This window comes from Pteropus alecto, unplaced genomic scaffold (genome assembly GCF_000325575.1).
Source record: "Pteropus alecto unplaced genomic scaffold, ASM32557v1 scaffold92, whole genome shotgun sequence".
NCBI lineage: Eukaryota > Metazoa > Chordata > Mammalia > Chiroptera > Pteropodidae > Pteropus > Pteropus alecto.
Window position 1 is genome coordinate 5,072,211 of NW_006432447.1, and position 27,163 is coordinate 5,099,373.

At 36.5% G+C, this 27,163-nt stretch overlaps 1 protein-coding gene across 3 annotated transcripts in view; it reads left to right on the forward strand.

Moving 5' to 3' along the window:
* STAG1 (stromal antigen 1) overlaps positions 1–27,163 on the forward strand; it is a 333,229-nt gene that overhangs the window by 194,421 nt on the left and 111,645 nt on the right. For all 3 annotated transcript variants that reach the window (XM_025043566.1, XM_006907217.3, XM_006907218.3), the window contains 2 exons: positions 1,520–1,593; positions 13,960–14,083. In XM_025043566.1, coding sequence (XP_024899334.1) covers positions 1,520–1,593; positions 13,960–14,083 — 198 coding nt within the window. The remainder of the gene's footprint in view (positions 1–1,519; positions 1,594–13,959; positions 14,084–27,163) is intronic.

The following is a 27,163-nucleotide window of genomic DNA, read 5'->3' on the forward strand; positions in this document are numbered from 1 at the left end:
GTGAAATTTTCATGTGTGTTAAAAGTAATTTTAAACTGGGTTTTTAGTAGGTAATATTTTTATTCATCCAATAGGAAATAAAATTTTAGATTTGCAGTGTTAGTCTATATTTTAATTTTAAAAAGGCATAGTATCACAATAAATAAATTGCCATCAATGAATAATGGGTTATAACAGACGAGAAACAACAAACTTATGATTAGATTATTATCCATACCGTATTAGCATGCTAGGGCTGCTCTAATAGATACCACAAACCGAGTGGCCTAAAGAACAGTAATTTGTTGTCTCACAGTTCTGTAGGCTACAAGTCAATGATCACTCCAGTCTTCACATGGCCTCCTCTGTGTGTGTGTGTGTGTGTCCCTAAATTTCTCATTTTTATAAAGACACCTATCATCATGTTGAATTATGGGCCCATCATACTTCAGTATGACTTCATCTTAACCTAATACATCTACCACATGCTATTTCCAAATAAGTAATGAGGGTTAGGACTTAAGCAGATGAATTTTTGAGGAACACAATTCAAATCATAACACATACCATACTTGAAACTCTGTGGAAGTAAATTTTGGAACTCTGGCTTCAGGTTAAGTAGTGCTAACCAAACCGTATACCTTTTATAAATTAGTTATTTTTAATGATAAATGCAGCAAAAATAGTTTGTAAAACCTAAAGTTAAGTTGCAATATTTTGAATTCTTTAGGATAAAAGTATTTTAAAGCTTATTTCAGTAAAGCATGAAACAAATTATACAGCAAAAGAATAAGTCTAAGGTACTGTGTCACATTGGAGTATGCACTGAAAGCCAATACTTCACTGAGTATTACTACAAAACAAATTAGAATAAGAAATAGCACCTTGAATATAATTTTGTATCAGTATTTTTGTTCCTTTTGAGCAGTGAATAAACTCAAGCTTTAACTGATCAGTAGTATTGCCTGAAATTTATTATATTTGCTATAGTGTTTTATTTTGTTGCTGCATTCCACCACTGATGGCTAGAGATCCTTGTTATATTTTTTTATGCCTCCTATATTAGGAACTTGGCCTACCCTCCAGTTATGGATTAACCAGATGCAGAGTAATTTGGATAATTTAGGTAGAATAGGAAGCTTTATATATAGTAGCAAGTAGGATAATGATGAATGTTTTATTACCAAGAAAGGCAAAACCAAGCCAGAGACCTGGTTTGAAAAGAAGAATAGAAATTGAGGCCTATTCCCAAAGCATGATATTTTGGAAATATGAATTTGGCCACACTTATCAGCAGCACACCTTGTTAGTCACTATATCGTATGTTTCAACAGATAACAGAGAAACTTGAAAGTCAATGTAGTACAGCTATAAAAATGATGCAAAAATACTGGTAATATAGGACATTCGTTGCACAGTGAGAAAAAGGACGGATAATTACCCCAAAATGAGAATAATCAGTTGTTAAAAACAATTGGAAATGTTCATTCCAAATAAAATGATCAACATTTTAATTTACATTTTTTTATTATTATTTCAGCTACAAGAAAATCAAGATGAAATCGAAAATATGATGAACTCTATTTTTAAGGGTATATTTGTTCATAGATACCGGTAAGGTATTTTAAAAACCATTTCAAAAATTTTTAACAAATAATTTTTACTTCTTTGAAGTCCTAGGAAATTATAGATATATAAAACTCTGCTTTGTTTTGTTTTCTGAAAAACAGCTTTGGCTATAAAAGCTAAATAAATGTCATACCATTACTGTGGATAACATTGTACCACCACTGCCACACCCTTCCAAATATACTGTTAGAGGCATCCTATGTTCTTGGATTTGTATTGATGTGATATTAATTAATAAGGTATTCTTAAGTTAATGTGGCCTTGATAAGATGTGATTCTCTTGATATTGAAAAAATTAATTGCCTTGCTTCCTGCCCTATAGTAATCTTGTTCTGTGGACAAATTAACCAGTAGTCTTTTAAAAATGCCTCTGTGAAAATGAGAGAAAAAGGCAACTCTACAGATACTACAGCAACTTGCTCTGTAACATTACTTTTTTTTCCTTTCAATTTTATACATAAAAGTAGAAGCAAAGTATTTCCAAAATATTTTTTTCATGCTTCATTGCAAATGAGTTCAGTTTGTCTTTCTGTGAAACCTATGAACTTTCAAAATATTAACTACATTATTCAAGAACATATTTCACAGAGAATTAATGGTTCATATACATAAACTTGTTAGCTTCCCTTAATTAGATGTGACGTTATATGATTCAGTAGACAGATAATGGAAGCACTATTTTTAGACGTATTTGAGACTTTAATTGATTAGTTAATTTAAAAAGTTAGTTAAAACAGGGAAATCATTAAAGAATAATTTTGATTTAATTCAAAATATAAAAAGTTCTTTTGAATAGGTCTTTAGGCCTTTGAGTATGGATTGACTGAAGTTTTATATCCTCTTTTTTGCCCAAACTACACATATAATGAATTACTTAAAAATTTATTTGCATAAGATAGAACTTCTGAATGCCTACCATGCAGTCTTTTTTGAAATTACAACTTTGTAGAGGTATAATTAACATGAACTGCACATTTAACTGCATAATTTTATTGAGTTTCGATGTAATATATGGCAGAACTACCTTCCACAGGCAAGATAATATACATATGCATCGTCCAGAAAAGTTTCCTTATGCAAAATTGTAATTCCTCCCTACATCCTTTTCTACCACTTTCCGCCCCCCTCACCTTCCTAAAGCAATCGTTAAGCTGCCAACTGATTTGTTTATATTTTATGGAGTCATGTAGTATGTACTCCTCATTTTTGTTGTTTCAGTCTGTATTCTTGCACTAAGCAAAATTAGGGTCTTTCATCATTAAGACTGTTGACTTTAAGTTTTTTATACATGCCCTATATCGGGTTAAGAAAGTCTTTTTCTATTTCTAGTTTTCTGAGACTTTTTATTAGGAATGGATGTTGGCTATTGTCAGATGCTTTTCAATATCTGTTGAAGTCATTATGCTTTTTTATTATTAAGGCTGATTATGTAGTAAATTAAATTGGTGGATTTTCAAATGATAACCTTAAATTCTTGGGATAAAATCTACATGGTCATGATATATTATTCTTTTTTATATTGTTAGAATGTGATTTGTTGAAATTTCCCTAAGAATTTTTGCATATGTATTCAAGAGGGATCTATATCTCTAACTTTTTATTCAGTTGAATGTCTTTGACTGATTTCAATACCAGGGTAATTGGTACTTTTTTCTTCTTGAGATATGAATTATACCATTGAGACCTAGAGTTTTCTTTCTAGGGATATTGTTAACTACAAATTACATATCCATAGTACATATAAGGTGGTTTAGCTTATGTCTTATAAGAAAATGACACATCTAAATAGTTGAGTTATTTTTAACAAGTATCAGCGTAAAATCGTTCATAATATTAGCAGTTTCACACACAAAGCTGTCTCTTTCTCATATGAGTTTGGCTAGAGCTAATCAGTTATATTTATTTTACCTTAGGAAATAGATTTTGATTACACTGAACTTCTCTATTTTTTTTTTCTTTTTAATCGATTTCTGCTATATTCTTTATTCTCTTCTACTTTCTGCTTACTTTGAGTTTCAGTTTCTCTGCTGTTTAGTTTCTTGAGTGGAAACTAAGGTAATTGGTTTGAAGTTTTTCTTTTTTTCTAATATAGGAATTTTTCCTATATTTTTATCTCTTAGTAGTACTTTAGGTATGTGTTACTTTATGACCCACAATATAGTATCTTGATAAATGTTTTATTTGCTTAGGAAAAAATGTATATTGTGCTTTTTGTTTTTATATCAATTAAATCAACATTATTGATAGTGTTCCCCAAGTCCTTTCTATCCTTACTGATTTTCTGTTCAACAATTATTGAGAAGGATTTTGAGTAAGTTTTTATATTCTTGATACAAGTACATTATTACATAAATGATCTGCAGGGGTTTTTTTATACCATGTGGCTTTTGTTTCATTTTCTTTTAAAAAAATTTTTAAAATTACTGTTGACATTCAATATTATATTAGTTTCAGATGTACAGCATAGGGATTAGACATGTATTTAACTTGCAAAGTGACCCCTTCAATAATTCTAACATCCACCTGGCATCAAACATAGTTATCACAGTATTATGGACTATATTCCCTGTGCTGTACTTTATATGTTTGTGACTGTTTTGTAACTGCCAATGTGCACTTCTTAATTTCTTCACCCTTTTCACCCAGCCCCCTAAACTCTCTCACATCTGGCAACCATCAGTTTGTTCTCTGTCTCTATAGTCTGTTTCCGTTTCATTTGTTTACTTTGTTTTCCACATGTAAGTGAAATCGTGGTATCTGTCTTCCTCTGTCTACTTATTTCACCTAGCATAATAGCCTCTAGGTCTATCCATGTTGTTGCAAATGGTAAGATTTCATTCTTTTTCATGGCCAGGTAATATTTCATTGTATACAAATACCAATCTTCTTTATCCAATCATCTATTGATGGACACTTAGGTTGCTTCTATACCTTGGCTATTGCAAATAATGCTGCAGTGAACATAAGGATGCATCTATCTTTTTGACTTAGCGTTTTGTATTTATTCAGATACAAACCCAGAAATGAGATTGCTGGGTCATACGGTAGTTTTATTTTTAACTCTCTGAGGAACCGCTATATTGTTTTCCATAGTGGCTGCACTAATTTGCGAACCAGCAGAGCATGGTGGTTTCCTTTTCTCCACATCCTCACCAACACTTGTTTGTTGATTTATGGATGATAGGCATTATGACAGGTGTGGGGCGATAGTTCACTGTGGCTTTAATTTGCATTTCTCTGATGATTAGTGATGATGAGCATCTTCTCAGATGTCTGTTGGCCATCTGTATGCCCTCTTTGGAGAAGTGTCTATTCAGATCCTCAGCCCACTTTTTAATCAGACTGTTCGGTTTTGTTTTGTTTTTTGTTTTGGTATTAAGCTGTATGATACTTTGGATATTAACCTCCTGTAGGCTGTATCATTGGCAAATATCGTCTCATTCAGTGGGTTGTCTTTTCGTTCTCTTGGTTTCCTTTGCTATGCAAAACCTTTCTAGTTTGACGTAGTCTCATTTGTTTGTTTTTTCTTAGTTTCCTTTGCCTGAGGAGATACATCAGAAAAAACATCACGAAGAGCAATGTCAGAGAGTTTTACTTGCTGTATTTTTTCCTAGGAGTTGTATGGTTTCAGGTCTTACATTTAGGCCTTCAATCCATTTTGAGTTCATTCTTATATGTGGTGTAAGAAAGTGATCCAGTTTCACTTTTTTGCATGTATCTGTCCAGTTTTCCCAACACCATTTATTGAATAACTGTCTTTGCTCCATTCTTGCCTCGTTTGGCGGAGATTAATTGACCACATAGGCATGGGTTTATTTCTGGGATCTCTATTCTGTTCCATTGATCTGTGTGTCTGTTTTTGTGCCAGCACCGTGCCATTTTGATTACTAGAGCCTTATAGCGTAGTTTGGTATCTGGCAGCCTGATATCTCCATCTTTGTCCTTCTTTCTCAAGACTGCTGTGGCTGTTCGGGGTCTTCTGTGCTTCCATATATATTTTAGAATTATTTGTTCTAGTGCTGTGAAAAATGCCATTGGTATTTTGGTAAGAATTGCATTAAATATACAATGTCAACTTAGAATTACATACCAAGAGAAAACATCTGTCAAAAATGAAGGTGAGAGTGAAATGGTTGGAAAATGGTCTCCCCCAAAAACAACTAAAAAGACAAAAAACAGTTATTTCAGCTTTATGGAAATAACCAAAAAATTAAGCATTTATTTATAAAAAGCTGAACTTTGGGTTAAAATGGTGCAAACCTGTGGCATTCTGGAATGGAACTAAACCCTTCAAACAACCTAAAATCCAGAGCACTAGATGTAGTAGAGTTACCAGGGTTGGGGATGTCTGTGAAAACCACTAGTTTTAATGCTGAGGGAGCTAACTTGATTTGGAGCTAAATGCTAGCTACCATATACCCTTTACATAGGATTTGAAAAGATAAGAGAAGTATTGGAAAGTAGTAGTATTAATGAGATAACTGAAATTTTACAAAATTGCTTCTTTTTTCTGTGTACTGCCCTATAGTAACACTTAACATTCTCTAAGATGTTTATTTTAATCATTTTTCTGTACGTTATGATCTCTATTCTCAAGTTCTTGTCTACAGTCTAATAAAGAATACAGTATACCTTTTCAGTAACTCTTTCAGCTATTCCTTTCTCCCTAAGCTATTTCAAAAAAAAAAAAATTATCTACAGTTGTTCTATTTTGGAAAATGTAAATTTTTTTAATCCAAATATTAGTGACAGACTTGGTTGAGATATGAATTCATTGTGTACTACAATTTATATAATGGTTCTTCTTGAAACTTGTAATTATTTCTCACTCAAGTGCTCTCATGAGATTCCATGTACCTTTGAGAGATAATTGTGTCAAAACAGCCATATTAGCCAAGAGCTAGTCTCTGAAATTTGTAATGTAGTCATTTTAATTTAGTCAACTTCTTTGCTAGCAAAGGCCTTGTAAAGATAGTACATGAAACATTTAATTTAAATTAATTACAATTAAATTTCATTTTATTTGTAAGCAGAAAGTATTTTAATTTCATCTGCCAATAAAGTAATCCAAAAAGGAAAACTTAAGTCCAGATATTAAATTATATCATCTTGTCTCCTAAAAAAAGACATGCTTAACTGTGAGAATCAGTAAATTAGATATATTTTTCATGGGAATGAACATAATTATATTTTATGCTGTAAAATGGAGTTACGACAAAGGATTAATTGCCCTAGAGTAATTCTTTTCTAGTTTTATTTTTCTCTCTTTGAGTTCACAAAGAGAGAGTTTGAGTTTCTCTCTTTGACTTTATTTTAGTTGTTCATTTCAAGGCTCCAATACCAGAATGCTATTAAAATTAGCCCATCTTACAATTGTCTTATACCTTTCCTCTTGTCTTAACTAACTTCTTTGCCCTCTATTTTAATATTCGCTTTGGAAACTCCCAGACATTTGGAGCTAAATATTTCTAAATGGAGTGAGGCCATTGGAAATTAAGCATTAAAAAGAAATTTAATATGAAAACTGAAGATTGGAGGACTCTTATGCATAAGAAAAATATCTATATATCAAAAGATATGTTGTAATCAAATCAGGGAATAATTAAAAGCATACTGCATTTTTATTTATGCTTCATCTACTTAAATAGAATGTTAGTTCTTACAGGTCAAGAAAGCTATATCTGATAATAAGAGGATATGACAGGAATTATGGAAGAACTGAGACTTCATTGCAGCTTGAAGGAATAATCATCGTAGGTAATCAGAATGGAATTAAGGGCATCGTAGGCAAGGGATGCCATAGACATAGATGCTGATGCATTAGAGCTATTTGGTCTACAGTCTTTTATGGACCAGATTGCAAGAAGATTTGTTATAGGTAGATTGTTAAAAGCCTTTAATAATAAAATGTTGTAATGAGTTATCTCTTGCCATGTAACAAATACCCCAAAACTTAGCAATGTAAAACAAACATTTGTTATATCGTAGTTTCTATGGAACAAGAATCTGGTAGCTGCCTAGCTAGGTGCTTCTGGTTTAAGTTCTCTCATCAGATTGTAATCAAGACTTTGGTTGAGGTTATAGTCATTTGGAGGCTTGACTGGGGTTGGAATATCTGCTTCTAGTAATGCTTTCTTACATGGCTGGTGTCAGAAGACCTCAGTTACTCACCACACGGAGTTCTGTATAGGGCCATGAGAGTGTCTTCAAGACATGGCAGTTGGCTGTCCTTCAAGAGAGTGATCAAGAGAGAACAAAACAAAAGTCACAATGTCTTTTTCACCTCGCCTCAGAAGTTAAAATTCATTTTTCCACCACATTACCTTTGTTAGAAACAAGTTACCATGTACACCAACGTTCTAGAAAAGACGAATTTGCCTTCATCAAAGGGAATATGAACCAAGATTCTGTGGGCGTATTTTAAAACCACCATAAAGAAGTTCTAATTTTTACTCTATAGTGTGTGATTATGTAATATAACTACATGTAGAGAATGATTAATTTAGCATGGTGGTATCAGCAGGCAAAGTGGATTGGGGCTTCAGAATCTAAATAGTAAACAAATCATCTAGGTACTTTTAATAGTAGCAGAATGGACTGTCTGACCATATATTGTAAGTCAAACTGAAAGTCTACAAAAGATATTTGAAGTTAAGGGAGGTGTCAGATTGGTATCTCAAGTAGGCAGGGAGCTGTGTTCCGTAATGTAAGTTTTAAGAAGTCCATTAGATGAGACAGGAAGGCATTAGAAATTAGGCTTAGACTTAGAGATAGTTATAATAAAAGATTTTCAAGACAGTTTCCCTACTGAAATAAAGCTAAACATGTATATTCCTGAGCCTTGGAAATTAGCCACCCGTAATCTCAATGTCAATGGTAATGGTATTGATAATAGCAATGCCAGTGGTAATGAATGGAAGAATGCTTGAGCTCTGTGTATATGAAGTTACCATACTTAGTCGTCACTATAGTTTGAATCAGCGTACCATACCTATTCATGTTGTCCTTAGTCTGCTTCCCAGAGAATGTTTAATAAAAATGTAGCCTAGTGTTTTCTGTGTTTTTGTTTTAGTATTTTTACAAGGATGATATAGCAGAGAATAAGTGCAGCAGATCTCTGGGAAATAACTACTTGATAGGACTAAGAAAGCTAAAATGCTGTGATTTGGGTGTTTTGTGGTTGTGTTTTGTTTTTTTTTTGGAAGAGGTGGCTGTTTTATATTTGCTGCTGTTGTTATTTGTTTTTATTTGTACAGAAGACAAAGTTTATGAACTAGCAGTTCACAGAGATGGAAATTTATATTAAATAGTAGAACAATACGAAGTGACAGGCAAAGATGTTTGAACCCCCAACTTATGTAGAAATTGGTTAATACTAATAAAACTAAAAACTGTATTTCTTCTCACCCAGTAATATCACTTCTAGGTATAAAAGCTGTCTGTGTCCTACAATCAGGTACACAGTGTTCCAATAAAAATAACTCACTTGCCTTGCCATGTGTGAAGCACTTTAGTATTTTCTGTCTGAATACTTTTATGTTTTTGGTGCCACTCAATAAATTTATCTCATAATAGGCAATGATGCACTGTTTGAAAAACACTGCCCTATGGAAACTCTCACACATGTGCACAAGGAGGCATGTACAAGAATGTTCATGGCATTTCATTGTTAATAACAACAAAAACTTAGAAACAATATAATGTCTGCCATTGAATGTATATATAATTTGTAACATTATAGAAATGAACACTGAACATCAGCTAAAACAAATATATGAACTATATGAATCAGTATGTATAAGCGGCAAAACATTGTGAAAAAAGCAAATTGGAGAGGGTGCCTATAGGATTAGCTATGTAAAACAACATGTATAGAGTTAAAGCATAAAGGTATAGATGGAAATGACAGTCATTGAATCAAGGATAGTCATTTATTTGGGGGGAGGGAGATGCATCAGAAAGAAGTGTATAGGAAGTTTCAACTATAATATTTTATTTCTTAACAGCATTGGATACATGTATATTCATTGTATTGTCTTTAACTTTTTTTATATCTGAAATTTTAAATATACTGAACAAAATAAATGTCTTTGAGCTATTCACATTCCGTATTATAAAGGTCTAGAAACATCCTTTTAGTTGTAGACAAGCTACTTTTCATACTCTATTGTCTGTAAAAGATGATATTGTCGATTCTTAAAAGATAATAGTAAATAGACTAGATTCAAGATGGCATATAAGGTAAAGGCTGTACACACCTGTAGCAACCACACCAAAATTATAACAAAACTAAAGAGCAGCCAGTATGCGGAGTCGCCAGAGGTCTGACTGAACAGAAGCCCTACAATTAGATCACCCCAAATAATAGGTCACCTCAAAACGATAGCAGGAGTGGAGACGTGAAATGGCCTGGTCTCACACCTGGACTGAGTGTGTCAATCAAGAATGGGGGCTGGGGAGTGGAGAGGAGGGAAGTAGGTAGGTGGGATAAAAGGGGTCAAATATGTGGTGACAGAAAGAAATCTAACTATGAGAGGTGAACAACAAATATATATACACACATACATATACATATGTATATATATATAAGTTTTAAATTAAAAGGGAATCAGGAGGGCTGTCTTGACTGTAGAGCCACCTCCCCCACCAGAGGAGCGAGGGGTTCCAGCAACATACTGGGCTCCCCAGCCCAGGGTTCCAGTGCCAGGAAGAGAAGTCTCCATAACCTCTGGCTGTGAAAACCAGTGGAGATTGCAGCTCAGTGAGACAGAAGGTTACAGAAAGCAGAGACCTTTCTCTTAAAGGGCCTGTACCTCGTCTTACTCACTGATGGACTCGCTTGCTCTGAGCTCCAGCACTGGGGCAGCTGCTCAAAGGGCAGCAGGGACAAACAGGGAGGTGCTAAGCTATTGGGTTTCAGGGCAAAGGCTGGAGGGGTGCTGGCTCCCGGACAGAGGTACAGGCAGAAGCTATTTTCCCTTTGTTGAGCCCTGCCCCACTACCAGCCTGCAGGTGCCATCACCCTGAATAACACAAGTCGCTCTACCCAGGGGATTCCCTGAGACTCCGCCTCTCTCAACTTGTGGGCTTACGCAAGCCACTCCAGTGGTTTATTCCATATAAATTAGCTGTCTTGGCTCTTGCTGCAAACTTTAATAAAATCTCTCAAAGGCTTACAAACCCAAAATAGCATCTGACCTCAGCATGTACCATATCTCTTGCTAAGTAGCCCCAAACCCTGCACCACTGTTAGCTGTTCTCAGTTTCAAACTCGGCCCCTGGAGGTACCTATAAGCCCAGCATGGGGTAGGAGGGTGGAAACCATATGTGGATTGCCTGGTGACTCTTACCAGGTGGCCCTGGAGGTGCACAGGCTGTGGCTGACCTTGACCTGCAACTGGACATCCCCGCCCCAGGACAGCGCCACTGGACCCTATAGTATACCTACTACATAAAGTCACTCTACTAAGATCGGGAGACTTAGGAGCCCTAACCAATATATAGAAACAGACACAGAGAGACAGCCAAACTGAGGAGACAAAGAAGCATGTCTCACATGAAAGAATAAAACAAAGCTCCAGAAAAAGAATTCACCGAAATGGAGATAAGCAATCTACTAGATGCAGAGTTCAAAACACTGGTTATAATGTTGTTGAAGGAATTTAGGAGAAGAGTAACTCAGTGAGAACTTTAAAAAACGGTTACACATAAAAATGGAGGTGGAAAACAAAAGGGAGCCAGTCAGAAAGGAAGAATACAATATCTGAGATGAAAAGTACATTAGAGGGAATCAAAAGAGTGGATGAGACGGAGGATCGAATCAGTAACATAGAGGATGGGGCAGCAGAGGACACGCAATCAGAACAGAAACAAGAAAAAAGAATCCAAAAATGAAGATAGTTTAAGAAGCTTCTTGAACAACATCAAGTGTAACAACATTCACATTACAGATGTACCAGAAGGAGAAGAGAGAGCACAAGAAATTGAAAACCTATTTGAAGAAATAACAAAAACTTCCCTAACCTGGTGAAGGAAATAGATGTACAACCCCAGGAAGTTCAGAGAGTCCCAAACAAGATGAACTCAAAGAGACCCACACCAAGACACATCGTAATTAAAATGCTAAAGTTTAAATTAAAAAAGAATCTTAAAAGCAACAAGAAAAAAAGCAATCAGTTACATACAAGGAAATGCCCATAAGAATGTCAGCTGATTTCTCAACAAAACTTTATAGGCCAGAAGGGCTTGGCACAAAATGTTCAAAGTGATAAAAACCCATGACCAAGATTACCCAAAGAAGTTATCATTTAGAATTGAAGGACACATAGTTTCCCAGACAAGAAAAAGCTAAAGGAGTTCATCACTTTCAAACCAGTATTATAGGAAATGTTGGAGGGACTTTTTTAAGAAGTTGAAAAAGATAATGTTTCAGAAGTCTAAATAAAGAATGGCAATAGCTACATATCTATCAACAAGTACTTCAAAAGATAGGATGGCTGAATGAATAAGAAAACAAGACCCTTGTACATTCTGCCTACAGGAGACGCACATCAGATTAAAAGACACAGAGACTAAAAGTAAGGGGATGGAAAAAGATATTTCATGATTGACTCAGAGGGTATTGTGCTGAATAGAGTAAATCAGAGGAAGACAAATGCCTTATGATTATACGTATATGTGGAATCTAAAGAGCAAAATAATCGAACAAACAAACAGAACCAAACTCATAAATACAGATAACATTTTGAGGGTTACCAGATGGGTAGGGGATTGTTGGGGCAGTGAAAAAAGGGGAAGGGATTAAGAACTACAAATGGGTAGTTACACAGTAGTCATGGAGATAGAAAGTATAGTATAAGGAATATAGCCAATAATATTGTAATAACTATGTATGGTGAGGATTTATTGGGATAATCACTTTGTGAGTTATGTAGATATCTCACTGTGTTGTACACCTGAAACAAATATAGTATTGTATGCCAACTATAAACTGAAAAATGAAAAAAAAATTATTATTAAAAGAAACCTGCTTGCTACAAATATAAACTCTATTGTTTTGTTATTTGATTTTTAGTATTAAAGGAAATATCCATATTTTAAAAAAAGATTATAATAGTAAGTAAACATTTATGGAAGTTTTATTAGGTACCAGGCACAGTCCTAAGTCTTTTACTTTTATTAAGAGATTTTATTCTCACAATAGCTCTGTGAGCTCTAGGTACAGTTATTATCCATGTTTTACAGATGAGGAAATCTAAGAAAGAGGGATATAACTTGCCTAAAGCCACACAGCTTAGTAAAAGCAGAGCCAGGATTTGAACTCAGAATGTCTTGCTCCAGAGCCTGTACCATTAGCCTCTATGCTGTAGAATCTCTCCATGAAAAAAAAGGGTATAAACAAAATAATGTAGGAAAACTAAAGGTTGTGGTAGGTAATATGGCTTTGAAAGAGATTCTCACATTTTTATTCATAAGTAGTGACAGGAACATAGAAGGAACTGAGATTTATTAGAGCAGAGAATGAAATATTAGAATGTTAACACCCACAAAGAGCAGCTAATAATCCTAGATGAGTCTCCTGCAAATAAAAAAGAAAAAGAACAACTAAGAAAAGCTCCTTAATTAACATTAAGATTCCAGCTAAATTATTGTCAGATTAATTAATTGTCTGATTGCCTTGCACTAATTGGAGAATTAAAAATTACCTAAATTTTTGTGTTACTCATATATGGTGAATTCAGAAATTTTGAAGATCAATCTACAAAAGAAAATTATAATTCACTTTGTTGTACTTATTTATTTATTTTTAGCTAGAGCTGGTAACCTATTGAAAGATAAGATTAAAATATTAACATTGTATCTGTGCATGGTTTACAGTTTTGAGAGTAGGAAAAGTTCAGGAGGGTAAGTTCAGTACTTACACTGAGATGAAAAGCCATCTGGGCACAGAGCCAGAAACCTGACTTTTGTGGTTTGGTTCCATCACTAGTATTTGGGTGTTTGTTGGTAGTCTGGTTTCTTCAGAAGATTTTTATGTGTTTGTTGACTCCACAGTAGTTGTGAGGCTTTCAGAAAGCTCCAAATGCAATTTCCTAGTTCAATGAATATAGAGCGGTTGAGTTAAAATAAGATGGTTTTTAGAAGCATTATTTTTCAATTCGGTACCAGTACTTTTTATTCCACAGATTTCTTGTAAAAAATAGAAGTTAGTCAAATTGAAGACCTTTTAGAGAGCAGATATAAATACAATAGTAGGAATAATGTTAATATTTATTAGTTACTGAAAATAAGTGTGAAGTACATTTTAGCTTTTCATATTAATCAGAGATTTCTCTCTTTTTTTTCTTGTAGTGATGCTATTGCTGAGATTAGAGCCATTTGTATTGAAGAAATTGGGGTGTGGATGAAAATGTATAGTGATGCCTTCCTAAATGACAGTTACCTAAAATATGTTGGTTGGACTCTTCATGACAGGGTAAGTTACTCTGTTCCTCACTTTGATAGAAGGTGTGCTTGTCTCATTACTAGATAAGATTTGTAGTAATATGGAAATCTAAGATGATATAGCCAAGTAACTAACTATTCACTTGATGGCCATGATGAAACTTGAGACATTAGCCCAAATGTGAAAATCCTTCTTACTTAGTTATAATTCTTGTCTCAAATCAAGACTTATAATCTGATACATATAGTTTTAAGAGACTGTCTTATCCCAAGAAGCTAATTATAATCTTTTATAGTTCGGAATCAAAAGAGATTCCTTGTTTTTTCTTAACATATCAAAACTAAATAAGCTTTATTGTTTTGAATTCTTTAGGGTCATATCACAGGAAAGTGTTTTATCTTAGTGAATATATTTGTTGGATGCTAGAATATATCTAAAAATACATTTCCATAAGAAAAGGCTCTATATTAAAAGGAATCCCACATTATTGAGTCCTGAATAAATAATCCTCAAAATAATCAAGAGTAGGAGTGATAAATTATTGGAATTTTTATATTGAACGACCTGACAATCTATAATTTGAATTGCCCGTATATTCACAAATAGGAAATAGTACACCAATTTACTTTAAATTCCATTCTTCGAATAGTTGAAATTATAGCAGATATTAGAAGACACTTTGTTTTTATTTTTTTAATATTTATTTTTCAATTATAGTTGACATACAATATTCTCTTAGTTACAGGTGTACGGCATAGTGATTAGACATGTATATAGCTCACAAAGTGATCACACAATAAATCTAGTACCCCTCTGACACCGTACATAGTTATTACAATATTATTGACTGTATTCCTTTGCCGTACTTTCTCTCTCCATGACTATTTTGTAACTACCAATTTGTACTTCTTAATTCCTTCCCCCTTTTTCACTGACCACCCCCATCTGGTAACCTTGAAAACATTCTCTGTATCTATGAGTTTGTTTATTGGGTGGGGGTGGGAGTGAGTTTGTTTATTTTCTTTAGATTGAACATGTACATTTGGCATTTGTCTTTATCTGCCTTACTCCACTCAGCACAGTATTCTCTAGGTCCATCATGAACTCTTTTTCCATCTCTTTGCTTTCATCTGTATGTCTATTTTAATCTGAATTCTCTCTTGTAGACAGCCTGTGTAAGGATCTTGTTTTCTTATCCATTCAGCTACCCTATCTTTTGATTGGAACATTTAATTCTTTTTCATTTGAAGTACTCGTTGCCATTCTTTATTCATATTTTTGATACATATTTTTTTCTTCTTAAAAAAGTCCCTGTAACATTTTCTGTAATACTAGCTTGGTGGTGATGAACTCCTTTAGCTTTTCTTGTTTGGGAAGCTTGTTATCTGCCCTTCAATTCTAAATGATAGTTTTGCCACAAAGGGTAATCTTGGTTGTAGGTCCTTGCTTTTCATCACTGAATATTTTGTGCCAAGCCCTTCTGCCTTGCAAAGTTTCTGTTGAGATATCGGCTGATAGTCTTATGGGAGTTCCCTTGTAGGTAACTAATTGCTTTTCTCTTGCTGCTTTTAAGATTCTCTGTCTTTAACCATTGGCATTTTAATTATGATGTGTCTTCGTGTAGGCTTCATCTTGTTTAGGACTCTCTGAACTTCCTGGGGTTGTATGTGTATTTCCTTCACCAGGTTAGGAAAGTTTTCCATCATTATTTCTTCAGATAGGTTTTCAATTTCTTGCTCTCTCTCTTCTCCTTCTGATACCCTTATGATGTGAATATTGTTATGCTTGATGTTGTCCAGAGGCTCCTTAATCTATCTTCATTTTTGGATTCTTTTTTTCTTGTTTCTGTTCTGATTAGATGTCCTCAGGTACTTCATCCTCTAAATAGCTGATTTGTTTCTTTGCTTCATCCACTCTTTTGATTCTCTCTAATGTAATCTTCATCTCAAATACTGTATTTTTTATTTCTGACTGGTTCCCCATTATGTTTCTCACCTCCGTTTTTATGTTTTCTCTTTGATAAAGTTCTCACTGAGTTCATTTACTCTTCCACTAAGTTCTTTGAGCATCTTTATAACCAAATGTCTTGAACTCTGCATCTGGTAGATTGCCTGTCTCCATTTAATTGAGTTCTTTTTTTGGAGCTTTGCTCTATTCTTTCATGTGGGACGTGTTATTTTGTCTCCTCGTTTTGACTGCTTCCCTCTGTCTATGGGTTAGGTAGGGCTTTAAGTCTCCTGGTCTTAGTAGAGTGGCTTTATGTAGTAGTTGTCCTGTAGGGGCCCAGTGGCATAGTTCTGGGAGGGGTCCAGCTGCAAGTCATGTTAAGCTGCAGCCTGTGTACCTCTGGGGACACCTGGTAAGAATCATCAAGTAATCTGCAGATAGCTGCCACCTGTGCTGGGCTTTTAGGTGCCTTGAGAGGCCATGCCAGGAACCAGGGCCACTAGTGGAGGGTTTGTGGCTACACAGGAAGAGGTACTGGGCACGCTGAGGCCAGATGCTTCTTTTTTGGGTTTTATGAGCCTTTGAGAGATTTTAGTAAAGTCTGTAGCAAGAGCCAAGACAGGCCATCTATATGAAATAAACCACTGGAAGCAGCTTGGATGGGCTCACAAGTTGGGAGAGGCGGAGTCTCAGGGAATCCCCTGGGCAGAGCAACCTGTGTTATCCAGGTTGACGGTGACTCTGATATGGTAGGGCCTGCATCATATGCTACAATAGTGAAAGGCTCAACAAAGGAACAGTGGATACTGCCAGAAGATCTGTGTAGGCGAAAGCTGTCCCTCCAGCCCTCACCTTGAAACCCAACAACTCAGTGTCTCCCCGTATATACCTGGCACCCCTCAAGCAGCTTCCCAGTGCTGGATCTCAAAGCAAGTGAGTCTGTCAGTGAGTAAGTATGGGCGTAGGCCCTTTTAAGGGAGACCCCTACAACTCCTACAGCTTTCTGTCTTACTTAGCCACAATCTCCACTGGTTTTCACAGTCAGAGGTTGTCAGGACTTATCTTCCTAGCACTGGAACCCTTGGCTGGGAAACTTAGTGTACAGCCGGGACCCCTCACTCCTGAGGTATGCCAAGATTACCCTCCTGATTCTGTATCACCACATGCGATTGTGAGGTCGGGCCTTTTTGTCTTCATCTTTCCTGCCCATTTGAAATGACCTGTTATTTTTGTCTTTAGCCACACTTTAGGCGACTCTGCGTGACGCTTGCTCTATAATTTTGTTATAATTTTGGTGTGGTCGCAAGAGGAGGCGTGCACTGCATCTATCTACTATGCCATTTTGACCAGTCCTTGAAAACATTTTATTTTTTAATGCAGTTACATTCTTAGATTTTTAAGTTAAATTTCTCAATATTTTAAGACTTTATCTTACCATTAGCAGCTTGTAAAGCATTTACTTTTAAAACAGCAATATGCTAAGTATTATTAAAGATATTTTGAAAACCACAGAGTTACATAAATTATAATAAAAGGTCCCAAGAGAACTTATAGGCTACTTTTGCTGTAAGAGAGAGTTCATTTTGTACAGAGATCATCACAAGTTGGTTGCTCAGCTTCACAGTTGATCATTTTTGATTTAAAAGAGTTGTTCTCCCCTACTTCATTTGGAGGGAAATTTAATTAGTACATAGTGAATATTTTCCTGAATATTTATCTTCTCTAGCTATTCATATCCTTTCCTCTGCACTAATAAATCCCAAACTTGATTGTTTTCTTTCTCTAATCATCTTGTGGAATTGGGATCCTTCATATATAAGCCAGTCTCAGATTTATCCAATTAAATAATTCTATAGTGTGAGAGAATGTAGAATTGTACAGTATGCTCTTAAGCATGTACACACTGTTAAACCTAACAGAACAGACTTTTTATAGGAATAAATTTAGTGTCCTGCATTTTTATTCTTCACAACTACCATATCAGTTTTCTTCCTCCTTACAGTTCTCTTATAGAGTATTCTACTAGATTAAAATGACAATAACAGTTACCATTTTAACAGAACTTATGATGACCACAAATTATTGGAATAACACTGATTTGAGGTGGCTTGCCAAAAAAACAACTATCATTTTAAAATAAATCACTGTTCATAGAAATCCTCTGTTTATATAAAGGAAGAGATAGATTTCTCTTTTATGTTGCTGATAAAATCATGTAAGCAGTACTGTTTTCACTAGAATGATTTTTAAAACTTTTTATATGATTTCCAGTTACTTTATTTAGAACTTGGTGTTCCCTTCTAAACTTTCTTATTTGTCATTCTATCTCTAATCTCTTTGTACTTTTTTCCTCTGAGGACTATAGTTTCTCTCCTTTTAGTCTGTCTGAAACTGCTCATTCTACAGGATATGGCTTCTGCCTTCAGACTCATCCTATGCCTTTTCAAATGAGTTGTTAAAACTCTTGCTTTTTTAATATTACATTTTAATTATCAGTTACATTTTTTTCAGTTTTATTGAGATAAAATTGACATATAACATTGTCTTGGCTTAAGATACATATTATAATGCCTTGCTATTCCTTCTGTCTTGATTTTAGAATTTTAGAGTCTACCCTCCAAAATAAGACAGCTTTTTAAAATATTGCCAGTTTATGTAAGTATTCTCATATAAGTTTTAGTCAATAGAAAGACAAATAATTTCTCACAAGTAAGGGAGTCATTAGAAATACAGGTTGTCTTTCTGTTGACCAAAAGTTCTTTCTAAATTTTCTACATATTTGTTTTAGTTCTGTCATTACGGGTAACAGAGAATCTATCCAATTTAAATACAGCTAAAGTAATCTCTGTGTTCTGAGCTAGATATATTACTCTGTTTTTGTATTTATATTCTTGACAATAGATTGCCTTACTCTGTCTTTTCCACTTTATGAATATTACTCTGTCCTGTTTTTGCTTGTAGCTTATATGGTACCGTTCTCTGTTGCATATACTTGATTCCTCATATCAAAATCTCTGTATTGCTCGGGTGAGATCTATTTTCACTCAGTCCACCCCATTTCCTCTTCTTTGTGTTGACTCATTTCATATCCTATTTCTCTTAAATTTACCAAAAACCTTTCTAGCTTTGTTTATGTCAAGTAAATGACATCTGTTGCCTGTCACCAGTTGTAGTAGTTCAAACATTTCTGCTTGCTGCATATTGATATTAGGTTGCCAAGGAAAACACAAAACAGTGAAGTACTAGATGGAACAGTGCTTTACTCACGTAGAGAAGGAGGAGCAAAGCAAGATCATTTTCAGTCGTGGGTGTCAGTCCTCCATAACCAGCAGGTCCTTCGCAGAAATCAACAGAGGGCAGTTGCCCTGCATATACTCCTCTTGTGCTACAGAACTAAGAACGTTGTCCCCTTCTTGCAGGGGACAGATTTAGTAGTGGGGTTGGCCAGGTGCCATATGATGCACACACTTCAGCAGAACAAAAGAATACATATTGAACCTGAAACAGGAAAGGTATTCTCATACAGCGCGATAAACCCAGCATAGGCTGTGAGGACTCTTACCTCTTGCTAAGGGAGTGTTCCAGGATCAAGGCCTATTCTTATGCAGCCACGTGGAAGGGATCAAAAGACTGTATTCAGGAGACTTTCCCAACAGTCCACCTCCTACCCCTGCTCAGCCACATTATTGACAGATAAATCATATCAAATCCTATAGGACTATCGCCCACCTCGAACTTGGAGATAGAGTTGGATCCACCATCAACTTGAGATGATCTCTGAACAATCTGTATGTATGTGGCTTGCTCATGGAGCCTCCCTGTCATTTGTAGGCAAGACTTTATTAGGTATTTAAGAGAGCCAGACCCAGGAAGACAAACAGGCCTTTCTGGATGATGTTCTTCAACCAAGAACGTCATGTGGTTTAAACCAACTAAAGAGATCAAAAAGTAAGTCTGAGTGGGACTGAGTATACAGCCGCTTAGTTCTAGGGCTCCCTGTCCGTATCACCTGAACATGGATATTCACCAGCTCAGTTTTTTTATGGTCCCCAAATTATTGATGTACATCAGCAAAAAATTCAAGGAAGAATACAAACACTAGTCACCCTGTTCTGCCATCAGATAGTCAAGGGCTATTTGATTATCCATCACCACCTTGACTGGTGAGTTTAATGAGTCTTCTTGGTCTTGGGTTGCTTGGACAGTAACATTAGCTATTCTGCCATGGTTAAGGACAGGTTGTACACTGTTTCTTCTAGTGCCTGTACACCTATGTGTGGTATTAGAATTTGGACAGCAGAATGAAACCAGTGGTTAGTTTGTCTTCCGAGGAGGGTAATGTGGGCTACTCTTTAGTGTGTTTGCAAAGTGGGTTCTCTCCAGCCTTCTGTGCAGTTGCTCACATGGACAGGAAGCCATAAAACTATAAAGCAGCAGAATCCTTCCTCTGGAGGCAGAAATTCTCTTGCCTATTTCTCTGGGGTCCATAGAGCAATACATAACCCCGAGGGAGGCAGGTGACTCCTATTATCAATTTGTTCTCATAATGCTGACTAGACCAGTTATATACAGCCACAGCCTACCTTTGCCACATGGTTGCAGAGAAAGAAAAATTACACACAGAACTTCCAAGTCCAAAATGTCTGTATAGATCTTAAAAACCATTCTGGTGCAAGGGTCTTTTTCTGTCACATTATAGGTAATATTAAAGCAAGGGATTCCAGGACATGCCGTCATCTGGACCTATGTCAAGAGTCACTTAACAATTTGACCTGTCAGTAGCTTGAGGAAGGTCTGAGGGCATCAGTTTGCCTCCTCTGACTACAGCTGTACTAATTTTTTTATTAGAGTGTTGATAGCCATAGCAGAAGCTTCTGTAGGAATGAAAAGAGGAAAGATAAATGTTCCCACTCCCCTCTTACTCCATGAACCTTGTGAGACCAGAAATGTCTGGTCTACTATGTGTGGAGCTGGCTGTGGAGGTATTGCAACCCAGACTGTCTGCCTCAGGCCTGATGGTACTGCCTTTTTTGGGCACCCAATGCCGTTGTTGCTTAACCCAGACTTTTTGGCCTCAGTTGGCCAGTCCAGGAAGACAGCCATATCCTGCACAAACCCAACATGTCTGATAATGCTGTCTACCTATAGAAAGGGTCAGATGATCACAGCACCGCTAGAAGGATCCTAGCACCCCAGCACTCCTTGTAGTATCCCATAGGAGGGACGTGCCAAAGGGAAGCATCACATCTTGATTAGAGTCAAGGAACACTGTCTGGGGTGCTGTGGCAACCAGAACCACAAACCTCCCAATATGTACCCTCTAAGAGGAAAACATAAAAAGAATGATTGGTATACTCAGATTGGGATTTTGTGAGTACAGCCTAAACATACAGCTACCCAGTCCACTCCCACCCCATCCAAGCTCAGCATTTCCCAACATGTGCCATAATACCATGTTTCCCTTGCACTGGAATGCAGTGTTTAGTAGCAGTACAGCCCTAGTCAGATGGGGGTAGAAATCCACTAGCAGGCTATCTTCATACCCTTTCTTTAGTTGCTATTTAATTTAGCCATTCATTTTTTCAATGGCTTCATTGACATGCTGTTGATAGGGTACATGGAAAGTTCATCACATTCTGTGAGAGTGTACCCAATTCTTGCCTTGCTTGAGCAGTGAAAGACATTCCATAGAGTTAAATTATGTAGGGTATCCAAAAATATGAATAGTAGTACCATAGCTTGAATTGCTGTTAATGGCAGTGAGGCATAAACTGTGCCCAGGGCTGGGTGTGAGAAGCTCAATCTCCCAGAACCAGGTGTCCCCCAATCATTGGTTAATATGTCCCAGTTCTCTTCTCTGGATGGTTTGAGTATATGGACAGCAATCAGAGTTCCATTTATGTTTTGTTTTTTTTTTTTAAAGGTCCTTTGCCATGAGTATCCACATGAATAACAAAAATATTTTCTTTCCAGGCAGGAAGCTACTGCCGTAGTTCTTTTCTCAGTACAAAAGATTTCTTGATTGTCTAATTTTTTTGTTGCCATTCTACTGAACAGATGACTAGGCCATTGGCAACAGCCCAAGAGTTGGTGAAAATGTCCCAAGGCATGTTGGTAGAGATTGCCTGCACCACCATCACTACAACTTGGAGCTTGGCCCATTCAATGGAATGTCCGCATCTGCTCTCAGTCAAAAGATGATCACCCACTGGCCCAATGGTGACTGCCATTCAGCAAACCCCATCTGCCTTTAGTTTCACAGAGCTGTCAGTAAACTATGCCATACTGTCAGCAGATATGCCTTTGAATCTTGGGCCCCAGGTAGCCCCAGAAAGGGCCAAAGCATATCTTGTGAGTTGTATGGACCTTTCTGATAAGCTGGCTATTTGCTTATGGAGCCTACTTGTCCCTTGGGATTCTGACTGGGCCCTATCTTGGATATACCAGTTTCATTTTTGATCAAGCTCTGTTGAGCCTTTCCAATTGTATTGGTAGTCTTTGTAATCATCCAAGTGTGAATGGACAGTACAGGTTGCAGTATCATATGTGGCACTCCAGCTTCACTACTGCTCAATAACAAGCAAGGAAGTGTCATTGAAAAGGAATGTGCTGGATGGCAGCTTCTGAAAGTTTGTGGGTCCAGAATCCAAGAAGCTAGTGCACCCCAGTGGCAGTTTCCAGCTGCCGCAGATTCCAAACAGTGTGTGGGGTGGTGAGGGGAAGATGTGGAAACCTGCAGTTCCATCGGGCTAGCAGGCTTCAAGGTCACAACAGGCTGTGCTTAGGCCATGGCTTATTGAATAGCTTCCAAGGACTGCTGCTGCAAAGGGCCTCATTTAAAATTGGCTGCTTTGCAGGTCACTATGATGAAAGGGGCCAAGAGAGCACCCAAGTGTGATACATGCTGTTTTCATTACTCAAAGAGGCCCACTAGCTGTTGGGCACTGCCAGGACCTACAGTTTTTGTTTGATCGTCTCTGGAATACTTCTTTGGCTTCCTGCCCAAATGACTGCTAGGAATTACACCTGCTATGTGAGGCCCTGGACTTTGTTTGGATTTATAGTCAAATTGGAGCTCATAGTTCCATCACTAAGTACAGCACTGTAGCCACATGTTTTTTGATTAGCTCTGCTGTTAGGATATCATTAATATAGTGAATGACTGAAATTTGTTTGGGGCCTTGGGTTTCTTGAAGATCAAGCCCCACCCAGTAGTGGCATATTGCAAAGAAATTTCAGTATCACTGTGCAAGTAAAGTAAAAATATGTTGAAGGTCATTCTAAGTGAATGCAGATTGGTCCTGTCTCTCATCTTCCAAAGGGATCAAGTAGAAGGGCTTATCCAGGTCAACAGCAATGTACTAATTTCCCATTCGGGTTGCCACTCTCTTGGTGATGGTGATAATATCAGGGACTGCTGGGGCCAAAACTGGAACTTTCACATTTAACCTGTGGTAATCAACCTCCAAGCTCTAGAGGCATGCCTGACTGGCCAGACTGAGATGTTGAATTTTCACAGGGTGGTTATCAGCACCTCTGCTTGCATTAAGTCATGGATTAACAGAATAATGTCCTTTTTTCTGCTATATTTTGTTGAACAGTGTGTTGTGGTTTGGGCAACTCTAGAGTTGGCCAGAAATGCACTTGGCCCATTATTATTGAATTTGCCCTTGTTGTGGTGCTTACCCCTTGAGGTAGTGGTAGTGTTCAGTACTGCACACAGCCAAAATGTAAATGTCTGTTATGTACTCAGTGGTGGGTACTATCATCAGCACCTGAAATGGTCCAATGAGCTCCATCTACAAATACATGCAGACTTGTCTCCCGTATTTGTGGATGGAGCTCATTGGACCATACCCTCCTCCAAACCATCCAAAGCCACTATTTTAATTCTACCCCTATGGGGTCCTAGGAGTATTTGGACACCAGTATGTATCTAAGAGCCCCATAAAAGTCTGAATTCTATCCCCCCTGTTCCCTGCTATCCTGTCAGGGGCATAGGGCTTCTAGTGGGGATCCAGGGATCTTGACCTCATCCCTAACTGCTATTCAGCCTTAGACATTTGAGTTTGCAATGCCCCTTCATAAAACAGATATGCCAACCAGGCTCCATGAGACTCCCCTGGCTCATGTCCTTATCTGTTCTTCACTTTTCATATTTTATTTTCAGAGGACTTCATTTCAATAGTTTCATTTTCAGCAATGCCTTTGGTAGTTTTGCTTGGAGTTAAAACAAGTCTCATTTAAGGTCTGCAAGCAACATGAATCTGGTAAAGTTTCCTACATTGGACCCCTTTATTTCTCTCATAATGTTTTCAACCAATAAGACACATGGGAATTGGGGTGGCATGGAGCACTAAGGTAGCCAAGAAGTAGAATACAGTTCCTCTGTTCTTTTTAGGACTCACTTCACATTTCTACCCTCATCCATTGCAGATTATTTACATCCTGTTTATCCCCATACTACGGCCAGGAGGCCAGCACCTCATTCTGTCCTTTACTACCACTCCACCCCCAGGGCCTGCATCCAGTGGGGCTGACTAGCCCTTTCTTTCCTCTAGTGTGTTGGCAACTCTGTATCTTGATATGAAAGTGTTCCAGCCCCAAGGCACAGTGAATTTGGGGGCCAGTTTTTCAACAGATTGTGTGCATAAGACTGCCTTTTTCAACAGTACATAACAGTGTCCCTCTCAAGACTACTACTTCTCTTCTTAGCAAATTTTTTAAAAATATAAGAAAATTTTTGGAGGTGATAGATACATTTATTGCCTTGATGGCAATAGCATCATGCATGTATGCATATGCCAAACTCATCATAAGAACATGAAGATTTTTTATATATCAGTTGTGTCTCAATAAAACTGGAGGGAATAAGAAAACTTTTCATTGAAAACTCCAGAAAAAAATCAAATTGAGGCAAGTAATTTACCAGATACAGAGCTCAAAACACTGGATATAAGTATGCTTAAGGAACTTAGGGAGAACTTCGACAAAGAGATAATAAGCATAAAAAAGGACATAGAACTCATAAAAAAGAACTAGTCAGAAATGAAGAATACAATGGAATCAACAGAAGATTAGATGAAGCAGATCACATCAGCAATTTGGAAGACAAAGGTAGCAGAAAAAATAAAATCTGAATAGCAAAAGAAAAATTTTAAAAGCTGAAGGTAGTTTTAAGGGTTCTCTAGAACAACAACCACCATATCAACATTCACACATTATAGGATACCAAAGGAGGAAGAGAGCAAAGAATTGAAAACTTATTTCAAGAAATAATGACTGAATATATATATAGTATGAAAAAATAAACTGGCATTTAAAAAAAAAAGAAAAAAAATAATGACCGAAAACTTCCCTAACCTGGTGAAGGAAATAGACATACAAGTCCAGGAAGTGAAGAGAGTCCCAAATAAGATTAACCCCCACACCAAGACACATCATAAGGAAAATGCCAAAGGTTAAAGACCAAGAGAGAATCCTAAAAGCAGTAAGAGAAAGGCAGCTGGTTACTTACAAGGGAGCTCCCATAAGACTGTCAGCTGATTGATTGCTCAATGGAAACTTTGCAGGCCAAAGGGATTGGCATAAAATATTTAAAGTGAGGAAAAGCAAGGACCTACAACCAAGACTTCTCTATCCAGCAAGGCTAGCCTCAAAATTGCAGGAGAGATAAAGATCTTCCCAGACAAGAAGAGACTAAAGGAGTTCATCACCACCAAACCAGAAACCAGTATTCTAGGAAACGTTAAAGGGACTTCTATAAGAAAAAGTGGAGGAGGGAGTGGGAGAACATAAATATGAATAACAAAATGACAATAACTATGTACCTATCGATAATCACTTTAAATGTAACTGAATTAAATGCTCCATTGAAAAGATACAGGATAGCTGAATTGATAAAAGAGCACCTATACATATGCTGTCCATAAAAGACCCACTTCAGAGCGAAAGACACACACAGACTAAAAGTAAAGGGAGGGAAAAAGATATTTCATGTGAATGGAAATGGGGAAAAAAAAGCTGGGGTAGCAATATTTAGACAAAATAGACTTTAAAACAAAGACTAGAGTAAGAAGATAAAGGAAGTCCAACAAAAGGATATAACTCTGATAAACAGGTGTCCAATACAGGAGCATCTAAATATATAAAGCAAATATTAACTGACATAAAAAGAGAGATTGGCATAATACAGTGAGAGTAGGAGACATTGTCAACAGGAAACAGTGGCCTTAAATGGCATATTACACCGGATGGATTTAATTGATATTTTTAGAGCTTTTCACCCCAAAGCAACAGGATATATATCCTTTTGAAATACACAATATTTTCCAAAATAGACCACATATTAAGTCACAAAACAAGTCTGAATAGATTTAGGAAGATTGAAATATTAAGCATCTCTGATGACAGTGGTTTGAAAACTAGAAATCAGTTAAAAGGAAAAAAAACTGAAATCACACACAGAGGCTAAATAACATGCCACTAAACAGTGAATGGATTAATAATGACAACAAGAAAGAAATCAAAAGATTCGTAAGAGAAAGCAAAAACACAGTGACTAAAATCTGTAGGACACAGTAAACGCAGACCTAAGGCGGAAATTCATAGCAATACAGGCCTACCTCAAGAAACAACAAAAATCTCAAACAATCTAACATTACATTTAAAGGAACTCAAAAAGGAACAGTAAACAAAAGCCAAAACAAGTAAAAGGAAGGAAATAATAAAAGATCAGAGCACAAATAATCTAAAAAATAATACAAAAGATTATTGAAACCAAGAGCTGATTCTTTGCAAAGATAAACAAAATTTATAAACCCTTAACCAGATTCATCAAGGAAAAAATATAAAGGACCAAAATAAACAAAAATCAGAAATGAAAGAAGTGAAAACTGACACCACAGAAATAAAAAGGATTGTGAGAAAATGCTACGAACAAGTTATATGCCAACAAATAGGACAGCCTGGAAGAAATGGATAAATTACTAGAAACATACAGTCTTCCAAGAAGAAACAAAATCTAAAAAGACTAACAACTACTAATGAAGTGGAATCAGTAATCAAGAAACTCCCGACAAACAAATGTCCTGGACCTGGTGGCTTCACAAGTGAATTTTACTAAACATTCAAAGGAGAATTAACACTTATTCTTCTCAAACT